At 37.8% G+C, this 26,649-nt stretch overlaps 2 protein-coding genes and 1 pseudogene across 2 annotated transcripts in view; 1 reads left to right on the top strand and 2 right to left on the bottom strand.

Annotated features, from left to right (window-relative positions):
- Nucleotides 1–1,721: 1,721 nt before the first annotated feature.
- LOC118017433 (protein PET100 homolog, mitochondrial-like) lies at nt 1,722–2,757 on the bottom strand. The gene has a single exon (XM_035015326.1). The coding sequence runs from the start codon at nt 2,015–2,017 to the stop codon at nt 1,832–1,834; it is 186 nt and encodes a 61-aa protein (XP_034871217.1). The 5' UTR covers nt 2,018–2,757; the 3' UTR covers nt 1,722–1,831.
- Nucleotides 2,758–5,900: 3,143 nt separating this feature from the next.
- LOC118017432 lies at nt 5,901–6,922 on the top strand (annotated as a pseudogene).
- Nucleotides 6,923–14,477: 7,555 nt separating this feature from the next.
- The window catches only part of CEP97 (centrosomal protein 97), a 41,216-nt gene continuing 29,044 nt past the window's right edge, over nt 14,478–26,649 (bottom strand). The window contains exons 8-12 of the mRNA XM_035015297.1: nt 23,918–24,082; nt 22,757–22,890; nt 20,168–20,942; nt 16,673–16,748; nt 14,478–15,244 (exon numbers count right to left, since the gene is read on the bottom strand). Of these exons, the coding sequence (XP_034871188.1) occupies nt 14,540–15,244; nt 16,673–16,748; nt 20,168–20,942; nt 22,757–22,890; nt 23,918–24,082 (1,855 nt within the window). The 3' untranslated portion in view covers nt 14,478–14,539. The remainder of the gene's footprint in view (nt 15,245–16,672; nt 16,749–20,167; nt 20,943–22,756; nt 22,891–23,917; nt 24,083–26,649) is intronic.

The following is a 26,649-nucleotide window of genomic DNA, read 5'->3' as shown; positions in this document are numbered from 1 at the left end:
GGTTGAAGAAGAAGAATTAATACAAATTGCCACTAACAGTAATTATTTTTACATTTACTGACCACAATGGACTCTACGTGCTTATTCAGATGTTTTCGTGACAGGACTACATGCATGGGTGACTAGACCTACAAATGGAAGAAAAGGAGTTTCATTCTCCTTCCTGGAGAAATCCAGCCTTCCAGGGCCTGTTCATAGAAGGTGGCTTCCGTTGCCTCTGTGCCAGATGAAGAACCCCATATGATAAACTTGTGCTCTAAGTCCTGTCTCCCAGACGCCCCACCACCTATCTTTTACAGTTTGTCTGCCTGGTAAGTGGCAAATACTTGAACAGGATACGCTGACTTCTAGGTCATGGTTTTGGACCACATTAGTGATCTCTGATAACCCCTTTCTCACACAGGCACTCATAACCCTGAAGCAGTTGAGTCATCTTACCTATATACAGCCATTTTAGCCACAAACGAGTGGCCAGGACCAGAGAGGCCTGCCTATCACTACCGGATATTTTCAAATAAATCTGACTGCAAAGTCACCACACTCCCAATGAAAAATACTATCATACAAAAATATACAATTTGGACCTTAGCCTGACTGGGGCTGACACACAGCTCTGCCTCTTACTAGCAGTGCCATCTTGGGCAAAGGACTTAACTTCTCTGGGCTCAGTTCCTCAACTGTAGGTTAGGGGCAACACTACCTGCACTTAGGAATAAATGAAATGACAAATGAAAAGTCCCCTAGCACAGTGTCCCAAATCTCTTCCTCTTAAATTCCCTACCTCAGGTTATGACATGGCATAAGGAATTTCTGAATAATACATTTATGATAATCTAACTTTGAAAGCTGGAAAAAATGAGAACATAAGGTTTGTATGTCATGATACAAAACCAAAGGAACTGTTCATTTCTGACCCATTTGCAAAAAAAGCTTTTTTTTTTATAAGATTTTATTTATTTATTTGACAGAGAGAGACAGTAAGAGAGGGAACACAAGCAGGGGGAGTGGGAGAGGGAGAAGCAGGCTTCCCACAGAGCAGGGAGCCCGATGTGGGGCTTGATCCCAGGACCCTGGCATCATGACCCAAGCCGAAGGCAGACGCCTAACGACTGAGCCACCCAGGCGCCCCTGCAAAAAAGTTTAGATGCTAATGTTATTAAATTTTATTTCTCTAAGAAAACAAAGCATGGATCTTAAAGTTAGATAAGCAAAAAAAGCAAATTAAACCTGTTTCTGATGTAGCTAATTTGGGGGATATTTACCAACAACCTGGCTCCATCTCTGACAGCAGAAGCTTGGGGACAAGCACTTCTGAGCCCATGTCAGTTCCTGCTTGTTTGCTTCTGAACCCTTTGAACAAGTGACTAAAATCTGACCCCCAAGCCCCTCAAACCATTGTTCAAAATAAGTGACTACTGTCATATTAGGTACCAAACACCCTATTTCCATAACACCATGGACCATGAGAAGATGCTGCCAACGGTAGGAGACTAGAAGGAAGAGGAATTTGGTGCCTGTATGAGTCTGTTCAGGCTGCCGTAATAAAATGCCATAGGCTGGGTGGCTTAAACAACAGAAATTTATTTTCTCACAGTTCTGGAAGCTAGAAGTCCCAGATCAAGGTGCCAGTTGATTCAGTTCCTGGTGAGAGCTCTCTTACTGGCTTGGAGATAAACACCTTCTCACTGTTTCCTCCTTTTTTTTTTCAAAGGAAGTGTGTGAGTGTGTGTGTGTGTGTGTCTGTGTGTGCGCGCGCGCGATTTCCTGGGTAGAGGGGCACTTGGAGGCCTCAGGAGCTCTGCTGGGCAGTGCAAAAGAGCTTCTTCTCCTGCTACTTCATATCCTGTCTGGATTCTTCTAGCTCTCCAAGCTGGTCCTCCTTCTCAGGTGGCCACAGCTCCCTCTTGTGCTGTATGACATAGTCCTCAAACCACCTGACCTGACTGGCAAGCCAGAACATAGCCACAGGGAAGGTTAGGTAATGCGTCATCTGAAACACCTCCAGCTTCACTCCCATCTTGTTTCTTTATCCCCCCTCCTCTTATAAGGACACCAGTCTCATTGGATTAGTGCCCCACCCTTATGACCTCATTTAACCTTAATTGCCTCTTGCTGAGAAAGGCAGTCTCATGCATGCAGTCTTTCATACATATGGCCTTGGCCTGGAACACTTCCTTACCAAAAGATGAAAGAGTCCTCACAGCTTGTGCTGGAATTTTTGCCCTGTGTGGGACTTTCTTCGTGTAGTCCTTTATTTTAAGACACCTGAGAATTCCTTCGCCACTTCCACCCTGCGAGGACACACTAAAAAAACAGCCATCTATGAACCAGGAAACTACCCTCACCGGACACCAAATCATCTGGTATCTTGATCTCGGACCTCTCAGCCTCCAGAACTGTGAGAAATAAATTTATTTTGTTTATAAGCCACTCCATCCCTCGTATTCTGTTATAGCAGCCCAAATGGACTAAGACCCTTATACTATCCACTCAAAACAATTTTCCCAAAGCCACTTAGGTCATCTCCCTTTTTCTTACCCCTTCAGTGAATTTATGTCATACACCTGTAATACTTAGATTCAGTCGTCATAATGCACACTCCATCCTAAGATCCCCTGACATCTACTTGAAATTTTGGGGGTAAAATTTACATATAATAAAACTTCAGTCCTTATGTACTATTCTATTAGTTTTAAAGGTCAGTATGTGAGGATAAAGAGGTCAATTCATCAAAGATCTAACAATTATAAATATTTATATATAAATATTAGATATTATGTATATAAATATCAGATATATTACATAAATATATAAAGCAAATACTACCAGAACTAAAAGGAGAACTACAGAGCTATACAATAATAGTTGGAGACTTTAGACGAACCATGAGAGACGATGGACTCTGAAAAACAAACAGGGTTCTGGAGGGGAGGGGGGTGGGAGGATGGGTTAGCCTGGTGGTAGGTATTGAGGAGGGCACATTCTGCATGGAGCACTGGGTGTTATGCACAAACAATGAATCATGGAACACTTCATCTAAAACTAATGATGTAATGTATGGGGATTAACATAAGAATAAAAAAAATTAAAAAAAAATAGTTGGAGACTTTAATATTCCATTCTCAACAATGGATAAATTATCCAGATAGAGAATCAATAAGGAAACAGCAGATTTGAACACTACAGACCAAATGGATCTAACAGACACATACAGAACATTCCACCCAACAGCAGCAGAACACATTCTTTTCAAGGGCACATGGAACATTTTTCTAGGATAGATCATGTTAGGTCACAAAACAAGTCTCAACATATTAAAGAAGATAGAAATTATATCAATTATCTTTTCAACCACAGTGAAATGAAATTAGAAATCATTAAGAGGAGGAAAACTGGAATATTCACAAATACATGGAAATTAAACACATTCCTGAACATCCAATTAATAAAAGAAGAAATTAAAGGGATATAAAAAAATATTTTGAGACAAATGAAAATAAAGACAAAATACCAAAACTTATGAGACGCAGCAAACAGTTCTCAGAATTGTGTCAACTATATTCAAACTTAAAAAATTTATTTTAGGGGACACCTGGGTGGCTCAGTCGGTTAAGCGGCTGCCTTCGGCTCAGGTCATGATCCCAGGGTCCTGGGATCGAGTCCCACACCAGGCTCCCTGCTCGGCGGAAAGCCTGCTCTCCCACTCCCACTCCCACTGTTTGTGCTCCTGCTCTCGCTATCTCTATCTCTGTCAAATAAATAAATAAAATCTTAAAAAAAAAATTTATTTTAGGGGCAGCTGGGTGGCTCAGTCAGTTGAGCATCTGCCTTTGGCTCAGGTCATGATCCCTGGGTTCTAGATCAAGCCGCTCATTGGGCTCCCTTCTCAGTGAGGAGTCTGCTTCTCCCTCTCCCTCTGCCCCTCGCCCCCACTCGTGCTCTCTAATAATACAATCTTTAAAAAATTTTTATTTTAAAAATAAAAGCATCAGAGCAGAAGGATCTATAAGGAGCAGAATAAAGGGGTAAAAGGGTAGGGCAGGGAGGGAGTGATAACTGCTAGATGATCAGACTTGTGAAACTATTTGGGGTAATCTTAAATGTATACAGCGGATCTAGTGGAGCATATGGAAAAAATAAGAGTGGGTATATAGCAGATCATGGGACTGAAAAGAATAAGGCAGTTTTTAATTCCAAGAAATTTTTTTAAAATACAAGAAAAGATGGGGCACCTGGGTGGCTGAATCGATTGTCTGACTCTTGATTTTGGCTCAGGTTATGATCTCAGGGTCTTGAGATTGAGCCCCACAAATGACTCCACGCTCAGTGGGGAGTCTGCTTGAGATTCTCTCTCCCTCTCCCCCTCGCCCTACTCACATGCACACATGCTCTAAAATAATCTTTAAAAAAATACATATGTATATATATGAATGGAAATGTAATCATTGTATAATAGTACCCTATACAGTAAAATATATTTACTTACATAATAATAATGTAAAGACTGAATTTTGACTTCACTAAATTTATGGCCATTATTCACAGTAGGAAAAGGAAAGGAAGAAATTTGGAGGATGGTACAGAGCCAAGTCCTCAGTTATCATAAGAGGAACTCAGTTGAAAGTGTCTAAAACTTAGGGATCGGTCAAAACAGTATACCAAAGTTAATACCAGAAGAGATAGCTCAGAGGTAGCGTGGGACAGGGCAGGAGACTGCCATTTTTCATTATTTTATTACTATGTGCATGCATTATACTGTAAACATTTTTTAAGTTGATGAAACAAAAAATAAAATTTTGTATGATTTTTTAAAATTAAAAAGGAAGCAGTTCTCAAAGGGAAGTTTATAGTGATAAATGCATACATCAGGAAAAAAGATCTCAAATAAACAGTCTAATTTTACACCTCAAGGAATTAGAAAAAGAACATATTAAACCCAAAGTTAACCAAAGAAGGAAATAATAAAGATTAGAAAATAAATAAATGAAACAGAGAACAGGAAAAGAAAAGATTAATAAACTAAGAGTTGGCTCTTTGAGAGATAAACAAAACTGACAAACCCTTAGCTAGACTAACCATGAAAAAAAGATAGGACTGAAATAAAATTATAAATGAAAGAAGAAATATTACAACTGATACCATACAAATACAAAGGATCATGAGACTACTATGAACAATTATACACCAACAAATCAGACAACCTAGAATAGAGAAATTCCTAGAAACATACAATCTACCAAATCAGAAAGAAATGAATAAGGACTAAATAGTTTTGTGTGTAAACAGCCACCCAGGCCCCCCATCTTTTCTTGTATTTTAAAAAATTTCTTGTAATTAAAAACTGCCTTATTCTTTTCAGTCCCATGATCTGCTATATACCCACTCTTATTTTTTCCATATGCTCCACTAGATCCGCTGTATACATTTAAGATTACCCCAAATAGTTTCACAAGTCTGATCATCTAGCAGTTATCACTCCCTCCCTGCCCTACCCTTTTACCCCTTTATTCTGCTCCTTAGAGTAGATTCTTTTGCTCTGATGCTTTTAAACTAAATTTTTTAAATTTGAGGGCGCCTGGGTGGCTCAGTTGGTTAAGCGACTGCCTTCGGCTCAGGTCATGATCCTGGAGTCCCGGGATCGAGTCCCGCATCGGGCTCCCTGCTCGGCGGGGAGTCTGCTTCTCCCTCTCCCACTCCCCCTGCTTGTGTTCCCTCTCTCGCTGTGTCTTTCTCTGTCAAATAAATAAATAAAATCTTTAAAAAAAATAAAAATAAAAATAAATTTGAATATAGTTGACACACAATTCTGACCTAGAAATATATAATCTGCCAAGAGTAAATCAGAGAAGATACGTTCATTACATTACTCCTTTCTGCCCGTGGACGCCGCCGAGTAAGCATCGTTAAAGTCTCCCCTCCCACCGCTGTCATGTCTAAGTCAGAGTCTCCCACAGAGCCTGAACAGCTGCGGAAGCTCTTCATCGAAGGTTTGAGCTTTGAAACAACCGATGAGAGTCTGAGGAGCCATTTTGAGCAATGGGGAACGATTACGGACTATGTGGTAATGAGAGATCCAAACACCAAGTGCTCCAGAGGCTTTGGGTTTGTCAGTATGCCACTGTGGAGGAGGTGGATGCAGCCATGAATGCAAGGCCACACAAGGTGGATGGAAGAGTTGTGGAACCAAAGAGGGCTGTCTCAAGAGAAGATTCTCAAAGACCTGGTGCCCACTTAACTGTGAAAAAGATTTTTGTTGGTGGCATTAAAGAAGACACTGAAGAACATCATCTAAGAGATTATTTTGAACAGTATGGGAAAATTGAAGTGATCGAGATCATGACTGACCGAGGCAGTGGCAAAAAGAGAGGTTTTGCTTTTGTAATATTTGATGACCATGACTGTAGACAAGATTGTCATTCAAAAATACCATACTGTGAATGGCCACAACTGTGAAGTAAGGAAAGCCCTATCTAAGCAAGAGATGGCTAGCGCTTCATCCAGCCAAAGAAGTCGAAGTGGTTCTGGAAACTTTGGTGGTGGTCGTGGAGGTGGTTTTGGTGGGAATGACAACCTTGGTCATGGAGGGAACTTCCGTGGTCGAGGTGGCTTTGGTGGCAGTCAAGGTGGTGGTGGATATGGTGGCAGTGGGGATGGCTATAATGGATTTGGTAATGACGGGAGCAACTTTGGAGGTGGTGGAAGCTATAATGATTTTGGCAATTACAACAATCAATCCTCAAATTTTGGACCCATGAAAGGAGGAAATTTTGGAGGCAGAAGCTCTGGCCCCTATGGTGGTGGAGGCCAATACTTTGCCAAACCACGAAACCAAGGTGGCTGTGGTGGTTCCAGCAGCAGCAATAGCTATGGCAGTGGCAGAAGGTTTTAATTACTGCCAGGAAACAAAGTTTAGCAGGAGAGGAGAGCCAGGGAAGTGACAAGGAAGCTACAGGTTACAACAGATTTTTTTTTTTTAAGATTTATTTTTTGACAGAGAGAGACAATGAGAAAGGGAACACAAGCAGGAGGAGTGGGAGAGGGAGAAGCAGACTCCTTGCTGAGCAGGGAGGCCAATGCGGGGCTCGATCCCAGGACCCTGGGATCATGACCTGAGCCAAAGGCAGACGCTTAACCAACTGAGCCACCCAGGCGCCCCCAGGTTACAACAGATTTGTGAACTCAGCCAAGCACAGTGGTGGCAGGGCCTAGCTGCTACAAAGAAGACATGTTTTAGACAATACTTATGTGTATGGGCAAAAAACTTGAGGACTGTATTTGTGACTAATTGTATAACAGGTTACTTTAGTTTCTGTTCTGTGGAAAGTGTAAAGCATTCCAACAAAAGGTTTTAATGTAGATTTTTTTTTTTTTGCACCCATGCTGTTGATTGCTAAATGTAACAGTCTGATAATGATGCTGAATAAATGTTTTTAAAAAAAAGTAAATCAGAGAGAAATGAATAAGGAGTAAACAGTAAAAAATAATGAGTAAGGAGATGAAATCAGTAATCAGAAACCTCCCAACAAAGAAAAGCCCAGGACCAGATGGTTTCACTGATGAATTCTACCAAACATTAAAGAATTAATGCCAATCCTTTCAAACTTTCCCAAAAAACTGAAGAGGAGGGAACACTCCCAAACTGATTTTATAAAGCCAGCATCAGTGATACCAAAGCCAGACACGATAAGAAAACTATAACCTAATACTTTTAATGAATATAGATTCACATTTCCTCAACATAATACTAGCAAACCAAATTCAAAAATACATTAAAGGGATAATATACCATGCAAAGATGGTTCAACACACACAAATCAGTAAATGTGATGCATTGCATTAATAGAAAGATAAAAATCATAAGATCATCTCAACACATGCAAAAAAAGCATTTGACAAAATCCACATCCTTTTATGATAAAAACTCTCAATAGAGGACATCAACATAAAGGCCGCATATTGACAAACCGCAGCCAACACCATACTCAATGGTGAAAAGCTGAAAGCTTTTCCAGTAAGATCAGGAACAAGGGTGCCCGCTCTCACCACTTCTATTCAATAGAATACTAGAAGTCCTAGCCAGTGCAATCAGGCAGGAAAAAGAAATAAAAAGCAAAATTGGAAAGAAGTAAACTTATCTTTGTTTGCAGATGACATGATCTTATATATAGAAAATCCTAGACTCCACCAAAAAAATGTTAGGACTAATCAATAAATTCATTCATGCTGCAGGATACAAAATCAGCATACAAAAATAAGTTACTTTTCTAAAACTAAGAACTATCCCATTCACAATAACATCAAAAACAATAAAATACTTAAGAATAATTTAACCAAGGAGGTAAAAGATCTTTACACTGAAAACTAAAAGTCATTGATGAAAGAAATTGAGGAAGACATGAATAAATGGAAAGGAATCTTGTGTTCATAGATTGGAAGAATTAATATCATTATAATGTCTGTACTACCTGGAGCCATCTATAGATTCAATGCAATCCCTATCAAGATTCCAATGGCATTTTTTTTTTACAGAAATAGATAAAACATTCCTAAGATTCATACAGAACCAGAATAGACCCAAATAACCAAAGCTGAAAAATAACAACAAAGTGGGAGGCATCACATTTCCTGATTTCAAACTATATTATAAAGCTACAGTAACTAAAACAGCATGATACTGGCATAAAAACAGACCAATAGAACAGAATCAAGAGTTCAGAAATAAACCCATGCATATATGGTCAGCTAATATTTGATGAGAGCAAATAATACCCAATAGGGAAAGGATGATCTCTTCAATAAATGGTACTGAGAAAACTGAATATTCATATGCCGAAGAATGAAAATGGATTTCCAAATTACACCACTCACAAAAATTAACTTGAAATGGATTAGACTTAGACATAAGACCTGATACCATAAAACTTCTTGAAAGTTGTTAAGAAAGTAGATCTTAAAAAGTTCTCAACACATACAATTGTAAAGCTAGGTGAGGTGATGGGTATGTTAACTAACCTTATTGTGGTAAACATTATATAATATATACATATATCAAAGCATCATGACTTACACAATATGCCAACACTTCTCAATAGAGCTGGAAAAATTTTTAAATAAAATTGAAAAAAATTGCAGCAAATATATATAATGGAATACTACTCAGCAATAAAAAGGAAAGAAATATCAGATGAATCCCAAATAATTATGCTGAGTAAAAGAAACCACACAAAATAGGCAGGGTTATGAAGGAAATGAAGAATCTTTCGAGGGTTGTGAATATGTTCATTATCTTGGTTGTTGTGATGGTTTTATGGGCATGTATATGTGTCAAAGTTTATCAAATTGTCCACTTGATTTTTTTTAAGTAGGCTTCATGCCCAAATGTGGGGCTTGAACTCACAACCCTGAGATCAAGAGTTGCATGATATACTGTCAGCCAGACAACCCTCAAATTGTCCACTTCAAATACATGCAGTTCACTGTACGCCATTTATATCTCAATAAAGATTTTTTAAGGTATAATTTTTATGATTCCCTGCCGTAACCAGTATTTTGATTAACCAACTGTACTAGTCTTTTATAAATACTACTTTTAAAATACCACTGTTTGAGTGGCTTAAACAATAGAAATTTATTTTCTCATATCTCTGGAGGCTGGAAGTCCAAGATCTAGGTCTCAGCAGGGTTGGTTTCTGTTGAGCTCTCTCTTCCTGGCTTGCAGCTGGCTGCCTTCTTATTGTGTCCTCAAGTGGCCTTTCCTCTGGGCATGCACCAGAGAATATCTTGTGTCTCTTCCTCTTCTTACAGTATACCAGTCCTACTGGATTAAGACCCCTTCCTTATGACCTTTCTTAACCCTAATTAACTCCTTGAAGTTCTTATCTCCAAACACAGTCACAGTGTGAGGGCTTCAACATATAAATTTTAGTGGGGGATACAATTTGGTCCATAACACCAACCAACTATAGGTCCCAACTGTGTCAAATGAGAGGGCTTGTGCTCTACTTACTCATTCACTCCCTAACACTTTCAGCACCCAGTTTCAACAGTACCTGACAGTGTCATCTGTGCTCTGTGAGGGATATCTGCTCTTCTCTACCCATTACCTGGAAGTAATAAAATCTATACCAAATAAAACTACTAAATTAGCATTTCTTTCATTTCATATCCATTATCATAAGGCTAAGACTATTTTATTGTAAACTCATTTATATAACAAAACTCTGGAACTTCCTTAGAATTTTATCTGCAACTTGTTCTGAATTTTAGTTACCCATTAATTGCAAACACAATGAGTAACAACCATTACTACTAATCACTATAATAAACAGATGACTCACTCAAACAAATGTACAAACTTTTTATTTAGAATTAGAGACTCAAATACAAATAAAATATAATACAAAATATTAAGCCTTCATAAAACAAACCATAACCACTTTAAATCATCTATTTCTGAAACAGAATTAAAGAGAAATCTAAAAATAGTCCAAAAATCAACTTACTTTTAAACTCTTATTCTTAACATTAAAATTATTACAAAATGTTCAAAGAAATTTAATTAGAAAATGAACAAAGCCACTACAAAGAGATTCCTGCTATCTACTAAAATCAATTTAGGAATTAAAATTTAGTATGATTTCTACTCATTCACACATAAAAAGCACCTCATTTTAAAAAGACAATTATCTGTTTCACTCTAAGGTGTGAATTTTTTGTTTACTTGACTTTTAATTTTAATATGGCACAATAGGTTTGATCAGTGTAAGCAATATCACTAAAAATATTTAGTTCCTTACAGACCCTTTCTGTTTTACTTTATGAATAAATGGATCATATATTTAAAAGTTAAAACATTATAATATAATATCATTAATAAGATACATGGCAAAATAAAAATATACATTAAAAATGAAGTCTCTTTTTCTTTTATAAATGGGAAACTGATCAGACTCATGCTATATATTCCTTTTACTCCGGAAAAAAAAAAAAGGTTCTATATTTTATATTATTGTTATAAATCCAATTCTAAGAATCTGCACCAAAGAAAGTACCAAGGAGATAGTATAATATCTTAAGCTCATATTGTATCTGAAAATACTTACAAAGAGTGGAACTAGACTTGCATTAAGTAGATAACAGGAAAATACTATTACAGTGTTTACATATTTAAAGTAACCCAAAACAAAAATAAAAGTCCACACTCAAGAATGGCACCCACAGGGCACCTGGGTGGCTCAGTTGTTAAGCGTCTACCTTCGGCTCAGGTCATGTGGGATCAAGCCCCACATCGGGCTCTCTGCTCCGCGGGAAGCCTGCTTCTCCCTCTCCCACTCCCCCTGCTTGTGTCCCTCTCTCACTGTCTGTTTCTGTCAAATAAATAAATAAAATCTTAAAAAAAAAAAAAAGAATGGCACCCACATTATTCAAGAATAAAGTTATTTGCATATGCGCAAACCAGTGTGTGGCTAAATATTTTCCTAAAACATGCATATTATGAGGCCTTTAATAATTAAGCTTATGGAACCAAACTATATTGTGTTTAGATCAACTGTCATGATTGGACATTTCTGCACATCAAGAGAGTTAAAACTCTGACATCTGTTGTTCTGTAAAACTGAAGAAGATATATAAACAAACTCAGGATTTCACTAGAAAATTTCAGTTATCTCAGCAACCTGTTATACTTCTTGTCATTAAATAAATGATTCCAAGATGCAATCATTCTTTTAAATTTTTAATTTCTATGAGTTCTCTTTAAAAACCATTTTAATGACATCACATTTCTTGAAGAAAATTTACTCAGAGTTCTGAATGACTTAGTCATTTTCTACAAGCAATTCTGCTGCAAGTGGTAGAGTTCTAGCTCTGTCAGAAGTCTTTTTTCCTCTTTCAAAGAAAATGAACAATATGCAAAGATTTTCCTACTGACTCACTAAATGTAAAATTAATAGTGTATAATAATAAATTTTGGAATACAATAACTTTTAAGTTTTCACAGTTTATTACTACTAACTAGCTATAATATCAGGCAAGTCACTTAATTCTCTGTACCTTAGTTTCATCTTTAAAGCAAAGAGATTAGAGTAGATAATTGCTAAGATTCCTTCCAATTTTCACATGGTAGGATTCTGTGCTTCTGGAGGAATATCTCATTGATATATTGAATTTTCTATATATCAAGAAAACTGATATGAACTAAAATAGCACAGCTAAACTAATCCTCTAAGAAAAAACACAAAGATCATGTTAAAGCTCAACTTCCTAAACCTTACTAGACCCATTCTCTCTTTAGCCAGATCAATGAATAGCCCATGACATAACAATTACGTAAGTTATTTTAAATTACACTGTAAACCTATTAAAATATATTAAGTCTATGCCACAATTTTCCTGCATTCTAATTTACATTATTTTCATTCTATCTACATTCAAAATAATCTGTACAGTTTAAGGTAGGGAGCTACTTAATATTCTTGCACTTCAAAACACTAGTAAAGGTAAATCAAATGAAGAGCAGAATATTAACCATTAGCATAACCTGCCAATTTTAAAATAAAAGTACACTAATACTATTTATGAGCTAGAAAAACAAAGGTAAAAAAGGAAATCTTGCTGACAAATGCTAATGTTCAAATGAATTTAGCTGTGTTGTGCCATTTCTTAGAAAAAGAGGGAGAAGATATCAGCAGAAACCTACTTAGGCAATACTGAAACATGACATTTTAGGAACTTTTATGAGAAATTAATGTACCATAAAGCAGCACTTTGGTATCAGTGCAGTGCAAGTTGGTTTTTCTCTAACTATGGGCAGCAAATGAGGCACTTAACTGTAAAATAGAAAAATAGGGTATATTTAAGAAGAAATTCAAAATCATTCATAAAAGATAATTAGCACTATTCAAAAAGTAAAAAATTCTATTTTTATTTAATGTGCATTCAACATTACACATGCTTCACTAGGGAAAATTTTGAATGTAAGACGGCTGTTTCATTTATAAGAGACAGAAAATATTTCCTTTTCAAGAGACTCTGGATTTCTGAGAATGAAATCCAAGTCTTCTCAACCTGAGGGCTACATATTTATAAACTGAGAAAAATACATCTTACCCATACTGGACAAATGTTTCTAGCTATCAACAAAGTTATAACATGTGATCCCTGACTTTATTCTTGAAGGATTTTATATAACTTCGAAGAAAGGGATCTAGTGACTGTAACAGAAAAATGAACAGATATTTAGCACCTAAATTTAGAACACTTAAGTATTGCCACAGTTTTAAATAGTTGTATGTCCAAAGATCAGGGGAAATCAGATATATGTTGTTCAAGGATACTACAACATTCTCAAAGATTAATTTATCAAGCTTCCTTGATTTGCAAATGCATCCATCTATAACCTTCAACACAATATTATCATTTCTTCCTGAAGTTACAGATATGTATTCTTCTTAATAAGAAATAAGTGAGGTTTATTTTTTCTTAACCACCATTAAATTGTCTTCCAAATGTGGCACTTTTTCAGAGAGCTGGACAGAAAATAGTCCTTTTAAAAAGTCATATTCTACCACTAATATTATTTTAAATGTTCTTCACTGTGAAACAGAGGTCAAAAAATGAAGTAAATGGCCATGGACCTTCTGCTGAAATACATAAGCAAATATAATGCAGGGTCAGAGAAGAAGAACATATGTTAATTTCTGGCAAGGAAGTTGGCACATAAATGCTTATCTATAGGGTAAAAAAGCACTGAATGAAAAGATAATGTCTGCTGTGACATTATTCCAAGCAAATGGAGCCTAGCATCTGCTTTCTTCACATCTAAGAGAAATATTCTAGTCATGCCTCTTTAAGTAAGCTTGATTTTAATTCCAGATGAACACTGCTTCATATGTTAAAACTGACACATGACATTAACTAAAGTTTTCCATGAGACAATTATATTCATTTCCTCTGAAAAATCCTATAATCTTACCCTTTCTCCCTATTTGCTTATAAGAAGGCTTTTCTTAACTCGTAAGGGGGTGGTAAAGGCTTAAAAATATATGTTCTTATTCCAAGGAGGCTGGAAAATTTCTATAGTTCACAGTCTTTCATATTTGTCATCTACACTCACTTTAACAAGTCACATTCCTTACTTCATAATTAATTTCCTGACATACAGAAAAGTCTAACTTCTCTTATTTATATGTTTAAGGTAAACTCCTCTATTTTCTTGAAAGATATTCTAGTTTATTTTTGAAAGGAAATGAGTACATTAAAAAACAACACTGTTGATGCAATTCAGTTGTTAGGAAATAAAGTGCATATAGCTTTCAATATAAATATTGTTTGATAGATTACAGCGAATAGCTAATAAAATCAAAATGAAGATTCAGCCCAGTCTCTAAAATATTGAAAACAAGAGACAAGAATACAAAGTCTATATAAATAGTAACAAAAATGGGGGTGATATTCCCCTTCACCAAAAAAAAAAAAAAAAAAAAAAAAAGGGCAACTGAAATTGTTAAGTAGATTTCTGCTTCCCAAGCAACCAGACATGCTACACAGTAATACCAACATGCAATACCTGAAATGTAGAATCGCAGTCTGACTGTTGCCCTTGAACATCAGCATTTAATTTACAATTTTCTGGTGCCTGGCTGATTTCATCTTGCAAAGTAGGAGATATGCCGTGAGTATCATCTACAGAAGCCCCGTCAGACAAGGCATCTAACTTTTCAGGGGAAGGAGCTATGTGAAGCTTACTATCTCCTGTCCCTTCATCAAAATTTGTCCTCTCATCAGCATCTTCTAGCTGTTGCACTGAAGTTAAATACTGCTCAAGCAGACTATTATCCTGCTCATTGTTTAAGCTTTCCTTATTCCATTCACCGTGCTCATCGCTGACATCCCCTACATCTGACTCTTTGCCATATCTGACTGTGTCAATGGAATTCCCCATTATGGAACTTTCACTGCCTTCTGTGGAACTTTTTTCAAAATCCAAAGAATGCTGCAAACAGTGAACGTGGTCTGTTAGGGAAGAATGAAAACCTGAGTCTGGAAATTCTGGTAAGGATTTCTCTTGAGGAGCCTCATCAGGAGCAATGAGCCAATCAGAATTTTGATCAGAAGAGGGCTCCTGACTTTGGGTGAATAATGGAGGTTTAGAGGGTACTAGAGTACTTGATATAGGAGGAACATCAGTATGCCAGGAACTTAGATGCTGATCCACCATCTGTTGCCAAGATTGCAGAGACCTTACCTGTAAACCAAAGGGTATAGTTTTATTATAAAATAAAAATCTTGCCTGCTTTACAATGTTCTTTGAGCTTTTTCCCCAATACTCATGAAGTTGGTAAATGGCAGATGGCAGAACTGGAGTTAGAAACAGCCTGACTCCCCTTACCCCTTCCATAGCACTCCCAGCCTAAACCAGGCTGGCACAAGTGGTAATGTCCTTGGTAACAAAAGGTCCTCACCAGGAGAGTCAGGATGGGCCAAAGCAACTCTTCTTGCTGCTACTGGAAAAACTATCAGAAGCACAACAGCCCGTGACTACAGGGTCAATAATGTACTCAACAGAAACAAATCTATTGAGTAAGACAGGTTAGAGCCCATTATAAGTAGATTCTCTAAAAATCTCACCGCAGATATCCATTTAGGATAGAGTTTTTAAATGTTACCTAACAATACAGCATATATAACTCTAAAATATCCAAAAATACCCTGAGTTCTTGATAATATGACCTTTACATTTTTAACATACAATCAAAATCTCAAAATTAAACAATTAAATCTGCAAGAAGAAAGCAATATATAGAATTTTTTAGTTTCTCTTTGACCACCCTCCCAGGTAATCACTGATAGCAGTTGGACAGTGTCCTTCCAGACCTTTTACTCTGTTTTCAAATATATATGGAGTTTTTAAAATCAAGCAGAACCTTAAGTTCTGAAACTTAATGTTTTTCACTGAACAATGTTATTCTGGAGAACTTTCCACATCAGTCTATACTGTTACCTTATTCGTTTTAACTCTTCCATAATGTTCCATGGTATTGTTATTCTATAATTTATTTAACCACTTCCCTAGTATTAGTAATTATAAAACCTTAGAAATCAATAACTATTTCTTAATTTTGTAGGTAAAATCCCATTATAGCAAAAACATTCCAAGAAATTATCATCATGAAATACCTGATGAGATAAAATAACAGTAAAACTGATTATCTGAACTGTCCCTGAAGTATGCTATTACAGGATCTAAACTCTCTCTCTCAAGAAGTCATGTGCACTTTTTAGGACATGCATATCATAGCCATCATACATTATCTTAGTCACCTTTCATTCAAATATTCCCAAAAGGTAAAACAAGATAGATGGCTACAGAAAACTTTTAATTGAATATTTTCTACCTACTGGAAAGTTATGACAACATCCCTCAGTTTAGTCACTTTCATTCATCTTTATGGTTCTTTATCCTTCTGGTCAAAATTATGAAAATATTTTTCTTTAGATTAAATAAAATGTAACAAAGTTCACTGTCCTAATTCAGAGTTAGTGGCAAAGAACATAGACCATCCTTAACCTTGAGAAAATGTGCTTAATATGCCTGACTACTCTATGATTATCTCAATAAATCTAGAATTTTTCTTGGTTCACACATTAGGTAAATCAGCAAGAATGGGTTTACCTGGTTCCAAAGGAATCTGACAGCCTCTTCTTGTACGTATTTTTTAATACGTTCTTCATCTCTTTCTTTTCTTAATCTACAATAATTCAAAATTCATTACTGACACAAGGAAGGTGCTTTGACTGGCGCCTATTGTTACAACTAATAGACACTTGTACTGTAAAGAGATTAATAGTCTAATAACCACCCTTTCCACTTTTAGAATATCTAAGCTGAAACTTTAGTTTTAAACTATGACTCAATGTAGAAGCCAAATGGATGTGACTGAAATTCAGATTATATTGGTTCTACAAAGTATTGCCAATGATGAAAAATAAAATAAAATATTAAATGGCTCTTTATCTGGCCTTTATTTCCCAGCCAAAACACCAAAGGTACAAGAGTTGCAGAAAGGAGTAGTTGCTCAAAGGCTACAAAACAGCAGAGGATTAGGATCACAGCTTGACATGCCATCTTCTAAGAGACTAGTAGGACTAATCCCATCAAACTTCAGTCCCTATATGCCCGGGTCCTTGACATATTCCTTGCCATCATCAAAGGACTTCCTCCCCATCCATCACTTCCCCTTATTAATTAGAGTATTCACCTGGGCTTACTGCTGCCCTCTCCATACTTAGCCTGTCACCAACCTAAGGCTCCCTTAATTGTCTGTTATCTTCCAGAATATCACCACCATTTTGTTCTACCTCTAACCCAATTCCCAGCTTTCTCTAGCCCCCCCATGTTCTTCTCCTGTGCCATCTGGGACTCCAGAATTGTAATTGGCAAATCCCTTATCTTCTCAACCTCTTTTGTGACATTTTCCTTGACCAAATCAGACCTACTGCTGATGGCATTGTCGCCCTCTCATGGGCTATTTTGGGACACCTGGCTGGCTCAGTTGGTAAAGCATGTGATCTTGATCTCAGGGTCAGGAGTTCAAGCCCCATTAGGGCATGGGGCCTATTGAAAAAAAAAAAAGTGGAAGCTATTTTTTTTTCATTCATACATCAGTGTCAGAAGATAGCTTCTACTGTCAACAAATGTTCTTTTGCCCTCCTCCTTGAAGAACTCCTGCCATCCTGCTAAATTTCTCCAAACTCTTTTTCAAGTACTAGCCTCCCAGAATCTGCCTGCAATCACAGAAATCTCAGCACCAGTCTCTCTCCACTTCTTTCCTATCATCATTTCTGGAGACCTCAGCATTCACATGGATGCTCTAACAGGAATCCACCCTATGTCATTCGTTCTCATAGTCTCACTCTAGACCCAGTCATTTTGATTACACCATTTTCAAAAATGTTTTCAAGCACCCACACAAACCACTACCTCCTATCCTCCCAGTTCACTTGCTCTTGCATCCCCCCTGCAACAATCTAGACATCCCAATCTTCATCCAGACCTCCAAACTAACGATCCCCGCCTCCTCCTGTCTCCCTTACCTTCTTTAAATTCCAAGATCTACCATTGTAATCATCCCTTCCCAAATATCTTTGGCTCCTTTGCCCTTCCCTCTCTCCCCTACCATATTCGCCTGGAAAAAAACCATTTCTAGCAGAACCAAATAAACCATGCCCAAATCATAAGAGAACAGCTGAAAGTTGCTGATGAAACTCATACAACCTGACCTATTGTTTTGCATTTTAAGTTTTTCCTCATACAGTCTAATAATCCTCCATTTTCCTTTTAAGTTCACTTTTAAGATGAATACCTCACACCTCTCTTCTTAAACCTTCTACACCCTTACCCCCTCCTCATTTTCAAATGTTGACCATGTTTTCTTCTGTATCATTGAAAAAGGAGAAGCATTCATCAGACAGAACTTCTGATCCCTCCCCATCAAACCTACCACCTCACCTGCTTCTGCTCCTGCTCCTACCTCAGGCCACTCCCTCTCCTTGTGCACTGGATCCCTTCTTTCACTTTCTCAAGAACTTCAACCTTGCATCTCTCCTTTCTTTCCACTGCACCATCAGATTTTCCCTCTTTACTGAATCATTCTATCAACACATAAACATGCTCTATATCTCCCATCTTTAAAAAAGAATTTTCCTTAACTCCAGGTTCTCCTCCAGCAACATACCACAAAAGAGGTCCCCCCAAAAGAACTGGCTACACTCACTCTTCACCTCTCATTCACTATTCAACCCATTCCAAACTGCCTGATTCCACTACCTACTGAAGCTGCTCTTAGGAAATTCACTGGGCAGGAAAGGGTTAACACAGTAGGCTTGGGGTGTTCAAACTCCATACATTCCAAAGAAAGGACTGGCTTTGACTGATGAGGACATAATCCTTGGACTATCCTGCTTGGTAAGAGTATCTGTGTATACATGGGGCTCGGGGCCAAACCAGATAGTTTATGCCAACAATGTGCTTTCAGGTGAATACTTGTTTTGTTCACCTGATACAGACACGGTATCAGTCTGACCTTGGGTAGGAGCTAAGGTCTAAGTAGTTAAGGTCAGTCATACAGGCACTCAATGCCTACAAGATTGACACCCAATAAAAACCCTGTAGTCAGGGCTTCAGTGAACTTTCCTGGTTGGCAATACTTCATATGTGTTGTCACACATTACTGCCAAGAGATTCAAGCCCTACCTATACAACTCCACTGGAAGAAGACAACTAGAAGTTCGTGCCTGCTCTCCTGGACTCTGCCCTATGCACCTTTTTTCTTTGCTGACTTTAGTCTGTATCCTTTCACTTGAATACACCATAATCATGAACAGAATAGCTTCCCTGAGTTTTGTGAGTCCGTTTCGCAAATCATCAAATCTGAGAATAGTCCCAGGATCCCCCAGTATAGTCACCAATAACCTCCAGCTTCTAAATTAAACATATAATCCTGTCCTCCCGACGTCACCTCTCTTCTCTCCTAAGACATTTCCTTATCGAAGTTGAGACACACACCCCATCTTCCTATCACACTGGCTGTCCCTTCCCAGTCTCTTTTACTGCCTCCTCCCCTTCCACTTGATAATATTAATAAATGTTGCTAGTTGCAATACTAATACTCAAAATAAATTTATGAACTCCTAATTTTCCTGGCTGGCAGTCAGTAAAACGTCAGCCACAGAAGTGAGGAATAATTCCTACCATTGCCCCAGAATTTTAGCCCCTTTTAAGCCCCCACTCCTTTCTTTAATTCTGTTACCTACTGGGTTCCATGTAGACTTTCTCATCTTCTCATTTCTATGCTTATTCAGTTTTTCTACATTTTCTGTACCTTTTTATGTCTAAGTTTACAAACATCTATAAGACAAGCAATTATTCACCATTTACTGCTGTACTGCATCAATGTACCAATTGCCATGCTAGCGGTGGAAATGCATATGGCAGTTCCTGCCCTCAAGATGCTTTCAGTATGTTATAGGAGACAAAGAAACCGAGAGTGGCAACAGCATATGAAGTGTCCTGACCATAACAGCAATGGTTCAGTGTTCTGAATCAACTCGAAGACTCTGACACTCCCAAATCAACAAAACAGCACCTAAACAAGGATTTTTTACCTACCTCCTTATTTCATCAGTTAAGCAAACAATGTGTTCCTGCATTCTGCGCAGCCGAATTTCATGACGCACATCTTTAGCTTGGGGGTTGTAGTTCCTGGCATAAAAGCCCCGCCAATAGGCCTGAAGTTTGGTGGCTGCTTCATTCAATTTCTGAAGGGCAACTTTATCTTGTCCCAGAGCAACAGATCTCTGGGTTAAAATCCCACAGGGAAGTTTCTCCGAAGCTGACTGAGACATGGTTTCTTCACTGTCTGGCTGTGTATGGAAGACACTGTGTCCAACTGACTCAGGAAAAGATGTAAGACTATGGGTGTCATCCTTCAAGACAGCACTAATTACTGTTGGCTCCAGACAAGGTAATAGCCCATCTTTCTCATTTACCTCTGTACTGATGACACTTTCCTTCATTTGAACGGAATTCTCATTTGCCGTCCAAAAAGGCTTTTCATCTTCCTTATTGAAGTCCTGGTTTTCCAGCCCTTTCACAGATTCATCTGCAACACCATAATCTTCTAGGCCCAGGTTAATGCCTTGTAGCCTCAGCTCAACTGTAGGTGACACTGGAGAGAGTCCTGATGTAACTGGCATAAAAGTAGACTCTGAAGAGAGAAGACTACAGTTTAACTTGTCCTCATCTGTCTGTATGTCTTCCAAGTGCAGGTCATTTCGAGAATATCTTGTAGTGTGTACAGAGGCTGGAAAGTTACTCTTAATAGCATATAATTGATCACCATTACTGTTAATCCCAACCCAAGAATTGACTTGGATGACGGGTTCTAGAAGAATCAACAAAGTATCATTGAAACCACTAAATATTTAAAAAGGTTTTTAGTTGTATCTTTGTAATGAAATCTAACCCCTGAAATATAGTAAAATGCACTAAAATGCTTTGGTGATGTCCTCCAATATGCCTAAAACATCACACCAAAGACTTTTAAGAAAATAAATTCTTATATTAATCATTAGCATAATCAAAGATCAGGTCAATACAAAAGGTAGCAACTCTGAATATATTTTAAAAATTAGAAATAAAGCACAGTGAAGGAAACAATCAACAAAATGGAAAGGCAACCTACGGAATAGGAGAAGATATTTGCAAATGACATATCCGATAAAGGGTTAGCATCCAAAATATTTAAAGAATTGATACAACTCAACACCCCAAAAATAAATAATCCAATCAAAAATTAGAAGACATGAACAGACATTTCTCCAAAGATATACAAACAGCCAACAGACACATGAAAAGATACTCAACATCACTCATCATCAGGGAAATGCAAATCAAAACTACAATGAGATTATCACCTCACAACTGTCATAATGGCTAAAATCAAAAACACAAGAAACAACAACTGATGGCAATGATGTAGAGAAAAAGGAACCTTTGTGCACTGTTGGTGGGAACATAAACTGGTGCAGCCATTGTGGAAAACAGGATGGAGGTTCCTCAAAAAGTTAAAAATAGAATTACCAGATGATCCAGTTATCGCACTACTGGGTATTTATCCCAAAAATACAAAAACACTAATTCAAAGGGATACATGCACCCCTCTGTTCACTGCAGCATTATTTACAATCGCCAAATTATGGAAGCAGCCCAGGTGTCCATCGATAGATAAATGGATAAAGAAGATGTGAGATATTTATACACACACACACACGATGGATTAATATTCAGCCATTATAAGGAATGAAATCTTGCCATTTGCAACAACATGGATGGATCTAGAGAGTATACCGCTAAGTGAAATAAGTCATTCAGAGAAAGACAAGAACCATATACCACTCATATGTGGAATTTAAGAAACAAAACAGATGAGCAAAGGAAAAAAGAGAAAGAGACAAACCAAGAAACAGACTCTTAACTATAGAGAACAAACTGATGGTTACCAGAGGAGAGGTGGATGGAGGGATGGGTGAAATAGGTGATGAGATTAAGGAGGGCACTTATCAAGATGAGCACTGATTAATGTATGGAATTGTTTAATCACTATACTGTATATCCAAAACTAATATAACATTGTGTATTAACTATACCAGAATTAAAATAAAAAACTTTAAAAAATTACCAGTGACAAAAATAATAAATAAAAATTAACACTGGCTGGAAGCAATCTCATTCTTGATCTCCTAAACCACTTTTCTTTTGACTGTTGTGATTCAGTGACCCCTCACACTTGGCTTTCTATGATGTGTGCATTTGCCTCACCTCTTTATGATGTTTTAATCACTTTTGTATCTCCCTAGCTGCTCAATAAATATTTTAATGAATCAAAAAAAAAAAATTAACACTGGGCAACCCTCTTGGGTGCCTTCCCTCCTCGGGAGCTTTATACTATCACTTCACTATCACTCAATAAACCTTGCTTTGCTGCTCACCAAAAAAATAAATTAAAATTAAAATTAACACTTTAAAATACAGTAATTTTACATTTATGTCTGTATATATACATATATAAAATATAAGACCTAAATGTTCACTTAACAAACCAAAAATTATGAAAATATGTACTTTTTCCTCCTTTATGGTACCCAACAGATGGAACAACTTGGGAGAAAACGGATCAGAGATCAATTAATTTCATACCGTTTTCCTGGACTATCTGGCCATCTTGAACAGGGCTTGAATGCTCAGGTACAAGGGGTGCTCTTGTTTCAGTAGGAGCAAGAGGAGCTAGCTCTTCACTTTGGCTTTGGTTCATCAACTGTCTCTGATGAAACCTAAAAATCAATAACATCTGATGGGATTTAACACAAACCACAAAAAGAAAGTTTTCTGCTTCTTACATAATACTGTCAAAAAGGTAGAAATTTACAAGTTTTCAAAGTAGAGCTCTTTCATCACTACCAAATTACAAAGTCAATCAGTGCTCATCTTGAAAGCACTGGATTGAAAGGTTAAGAAACTTATTTTTAAGGGGTGCCTGGGTGGCTCAGTCGTTAAGCATCTGCCTTCGGCTCAGGTCATGATCCCGGGGTCCTGGGATCGAGCCCCGGATCGGGCTCCCTGCTCAGCGGAGAGCGTGCTTCTCCCACTCCCCCTGCTTGTGTTCCCTCTCTCTCTCTCTCTCTCTCTGTCAAATAAATAAATAAAATCTTTAAATAAAAGAAACTTATTTTTAGGGCGCCTGGGTGGCTCAGTTGGTTAAGCGACTGCCTTCGGCTCAGGTCACGATCCTGGAGTCCCGGGCTTGAGTCCCGCATCAGGCTCCCTGCTCAGCAGGGAGTCTGCTTCTCCCTCTGACCCTCCTCCCTCTCATGCTCTCTGTCTCTCATTCTCTCTCTCGCAAATAAATAAAATCTTAAAAAAAAAAAACAAAAAACTTATTTTTAAATCACAATCCCACAGACACCCTTATAGGCACACACATGCACAAACACTCAAAGGCAGGCTCTCTGATAAAAGAAGTGACTAGTACATCCTTCTAGCTTCATTCTTTAATGTTAGTATTAAAGAACCCATATGAAACACCTACATTAAAAGTATAAATTTTTTTTTTTTTTAAATCCCGGTCCCCCATACTGCTCGGCTCTCCCCACTCAGGAAATGATGAACAATGCAGCTGCTGTAGAGCAAGCTTGACAGTACTGCATGGTTTAGTTCCCCTGCAGGACTGCTGCAGTAACAAGGGGCCCAAGTGCCCAGAAACATGGGTCACAGCACTTGCCCCAGTCCTACGACCCATGCAGGAAAGACCCAGGTATTTCCACTTGTGAATTATCAGCTGCTACAAATAAAGGGGCTTACCTCTGTTTGCTCAGAATCTTCTCTAGTTTGGCATCCTCTGCAGTCTGAAGACCCAGTGTGGAAGTGAGAGGACAGACTGTAGCCAGATACTGCACAAGCTGGATATGCTGGCCTGGCCGATATGCTCTCCCCTTGCCTTGACTATAGAGCCATTCAGCTTTCAAACTGGAATTAGGGAACATACAGTAGAGGATATGACACCAGCATAGACAAGATACATTTTGAAGCAACAATGATCTTCCTTAATTTACAGCATCACTGGATGATTTTCATAAATTCAGTTATAAGTTCTTTTTTTTTTAATCTTTCCTTCTGGGGGCACCTGGGTGGTTCAGTCGTTAAGTGTCTGCCTTTGACTCAGGTTATGATCTCAGGGTCCTGGGATCGAGCCCCACATCGGGCTCCCTGCTCGGCGGGAAGCCTGCTTCTCCCTCTCCCACTCTCCCTGCTTGTGTTCCCTCTCTCGCTGTGTCTCAGTCAAATAAATAAATAAAATCTTTTAAAAAAATAAAAACTTCAGTAGAGGGGCGCCTGGGTGGCTCAGTCAGTTAAGCGTCTGCCTTTGGTTCAGATCATGATCCCAGGGTCCTGGGATCGAGCCCCACATCGGGCTCCCTGCTCGGCGGGAAGCATGCTTCTCCCTCTCCCACTCCCCCTGCTTGTGTTCCCTCTATCACTGTGTCTCAGTCAAATAAATAAATAAAATATTAAAAAAAAAAATCTTTCCTTCTGATTCACTCCCTTTACTCTTCTAATGTTTTAAACCTTTGTTTTTGCTTAGGGGTACTTCCACAGAGTTGCACTCATCGTTCCAAATATCTTTAAATTATTTTCAAAGAAGCAATAAGTATTTCCTCTATTCACTATCAAAATAAAGTACCTAAATACATCAGTTACATTTTAATCCATTAATTCATAATGACAGTTAAAAAAAAGCTAATTGGTCACAGCTGGAGGATGCTAGTGAACCACCAACTCATTATTTTTAAAAACTGATAAATAAAGGGCAAGAATTCAATATTATTAATTCTGTCTTTCCTATACAAACTAAACATGAGGGGCCAAATAGTTACTTTATAGAAGTATTCCAGCTAATAAAATGAATGAATTAAAATCTCACCATTTTGAAGCTCTTAGTGAAAATGAATTAATGGTTTTAGGCATTGATCATTAATAGCTACTAATAACATGAAGGACAACCAAACACTATGTGTCTCCTTGTGTGTGTGTGCTTGACAGAACCCAAAAAGTAGTCCACTCCACTAAAAAGCCTAAGTCTGATGAAACCTCTACATCCTCTTACCAATATACAGGAAATATAAGAAAGCAAGCCTAAATCTGATGAAACCTCCACATCCTCCTACCAATTCACAGGAAATATAAGATAGGACACAGGAATTTAATCAGCAAAATAAGCACAGTGGGAAACTCTACAGGACACATAATCTGATTTTTTAATTTTATTTTATTTATTTATTTGACAGAGACAGACACAGCGAGAAAGGGAACACAAGCAGGGGGAATGTGAGAGGGAGAAGCAGACTTCCCACAGAGCAGGGAGCCTAACGTGGGGCTCAATCCCAGGATCTTGTGATCATGACCTGAGCTGAAGGCAGACGCTTACCGACTGAGCCACCCAGGCACCCCCACATAATCTGATTTTTTTCAACTACAACCAAAAAGAGAGAAAAGAAAGCAAAGAAAATAAAAGAGAAGAAACCTATAAATTAAAAGAGATTTAAAAGCATCATCTTGGACATCTAGCCAAGCTCTGTGTGATCTCACCACAAGCTCATGAGAACCACCCAATATGCATAGCCAGCCCATAGAGCATTCAATAATAACAAATTAATGTTGTAAGTCACTAAAAAAAGCAAGAAAGAAATTTAAAAGATGTATCAGCCAAACACAGTGGAAGGTCTTATTTGGATCCTGTTTCCAAAAAAAACATTTAAAAACTGCATTTATGAGGGCTATTAGAAATGTAAGCACTGAACTAATAATACCTGATGTTACTAAGGAATTGTGAAATTTTTTGAGATATGATAATAGTATTGTAGTTATTTCATTAAGAGCCTTTATCTTTGGGCGCCTGGGTGGCTCAGTCGTTAAGTGTCTGCCTTTGGCTCAGGTCATGATCCCAGAGTCCTGGGATCGAGCCCCGCATCGGGCTCCCTGCTCGGCGGGAAGCCTGCTTCTCCCTCTCCCACTCCCCCTGCTTGTGTTTCTACTCTCGCTATCTCTCTCTGTCAAATAAATAAATAAAATCTTTAAAAAAAAAAAAAAAGAGCCTTTATCTTTTAGAGATATATGCTGAAATATTCACAGTTGAAATTACATGTACTGTGAGATTTGCTTGAAAATAATATAGAATAGAGAGTGGATGAAGGCACAGACAACTAGGTTGGCCATGAGCTGTAAACTGTTGCAGTTGGATGATAGATTCATGGGAGGTCATTACACTACTGTTTACTTTTACATATATGTTTCGATTTTTTTAAATTAACATGCCATTGCCTCAATTTCACCATACTTAAATCTACCCCTCAACTTGAAGTTGAGGTTGGATCATTTTGCAAATAGTTCGAAAATCACTTTCAATCCACAACCATTTACTTGGACCATGATATTAAGGTATCCACATCATACAAACTACAGTCCAAAATTGTCAAGCCACCCGAGTTCTATTATAGACTGAAAGAAAACTGGCCCTTTGATAACTCATTAAATCA

The sequence above is a fragment of the Mirounga leonina genome, unplaced genomic scaffold, assembly GCF_011800145.1.
Source record: "Mirounga leonina isolate KUSES-001 unplaced genomic scaffold, KU_Mleo_1.0 Mir_169, whole genome shotgun sequence".
Lineage (NCBI taxonomy): Eukaryota > Metazoa > Chordata > Mammalia > Carnivora > Phocidae > Mirounga > Mirounga leonina.
Note: the sequence above shows the minus strand (reverse complement) of the source record. Positions and strands in the feature narration are given on the sequence as shown.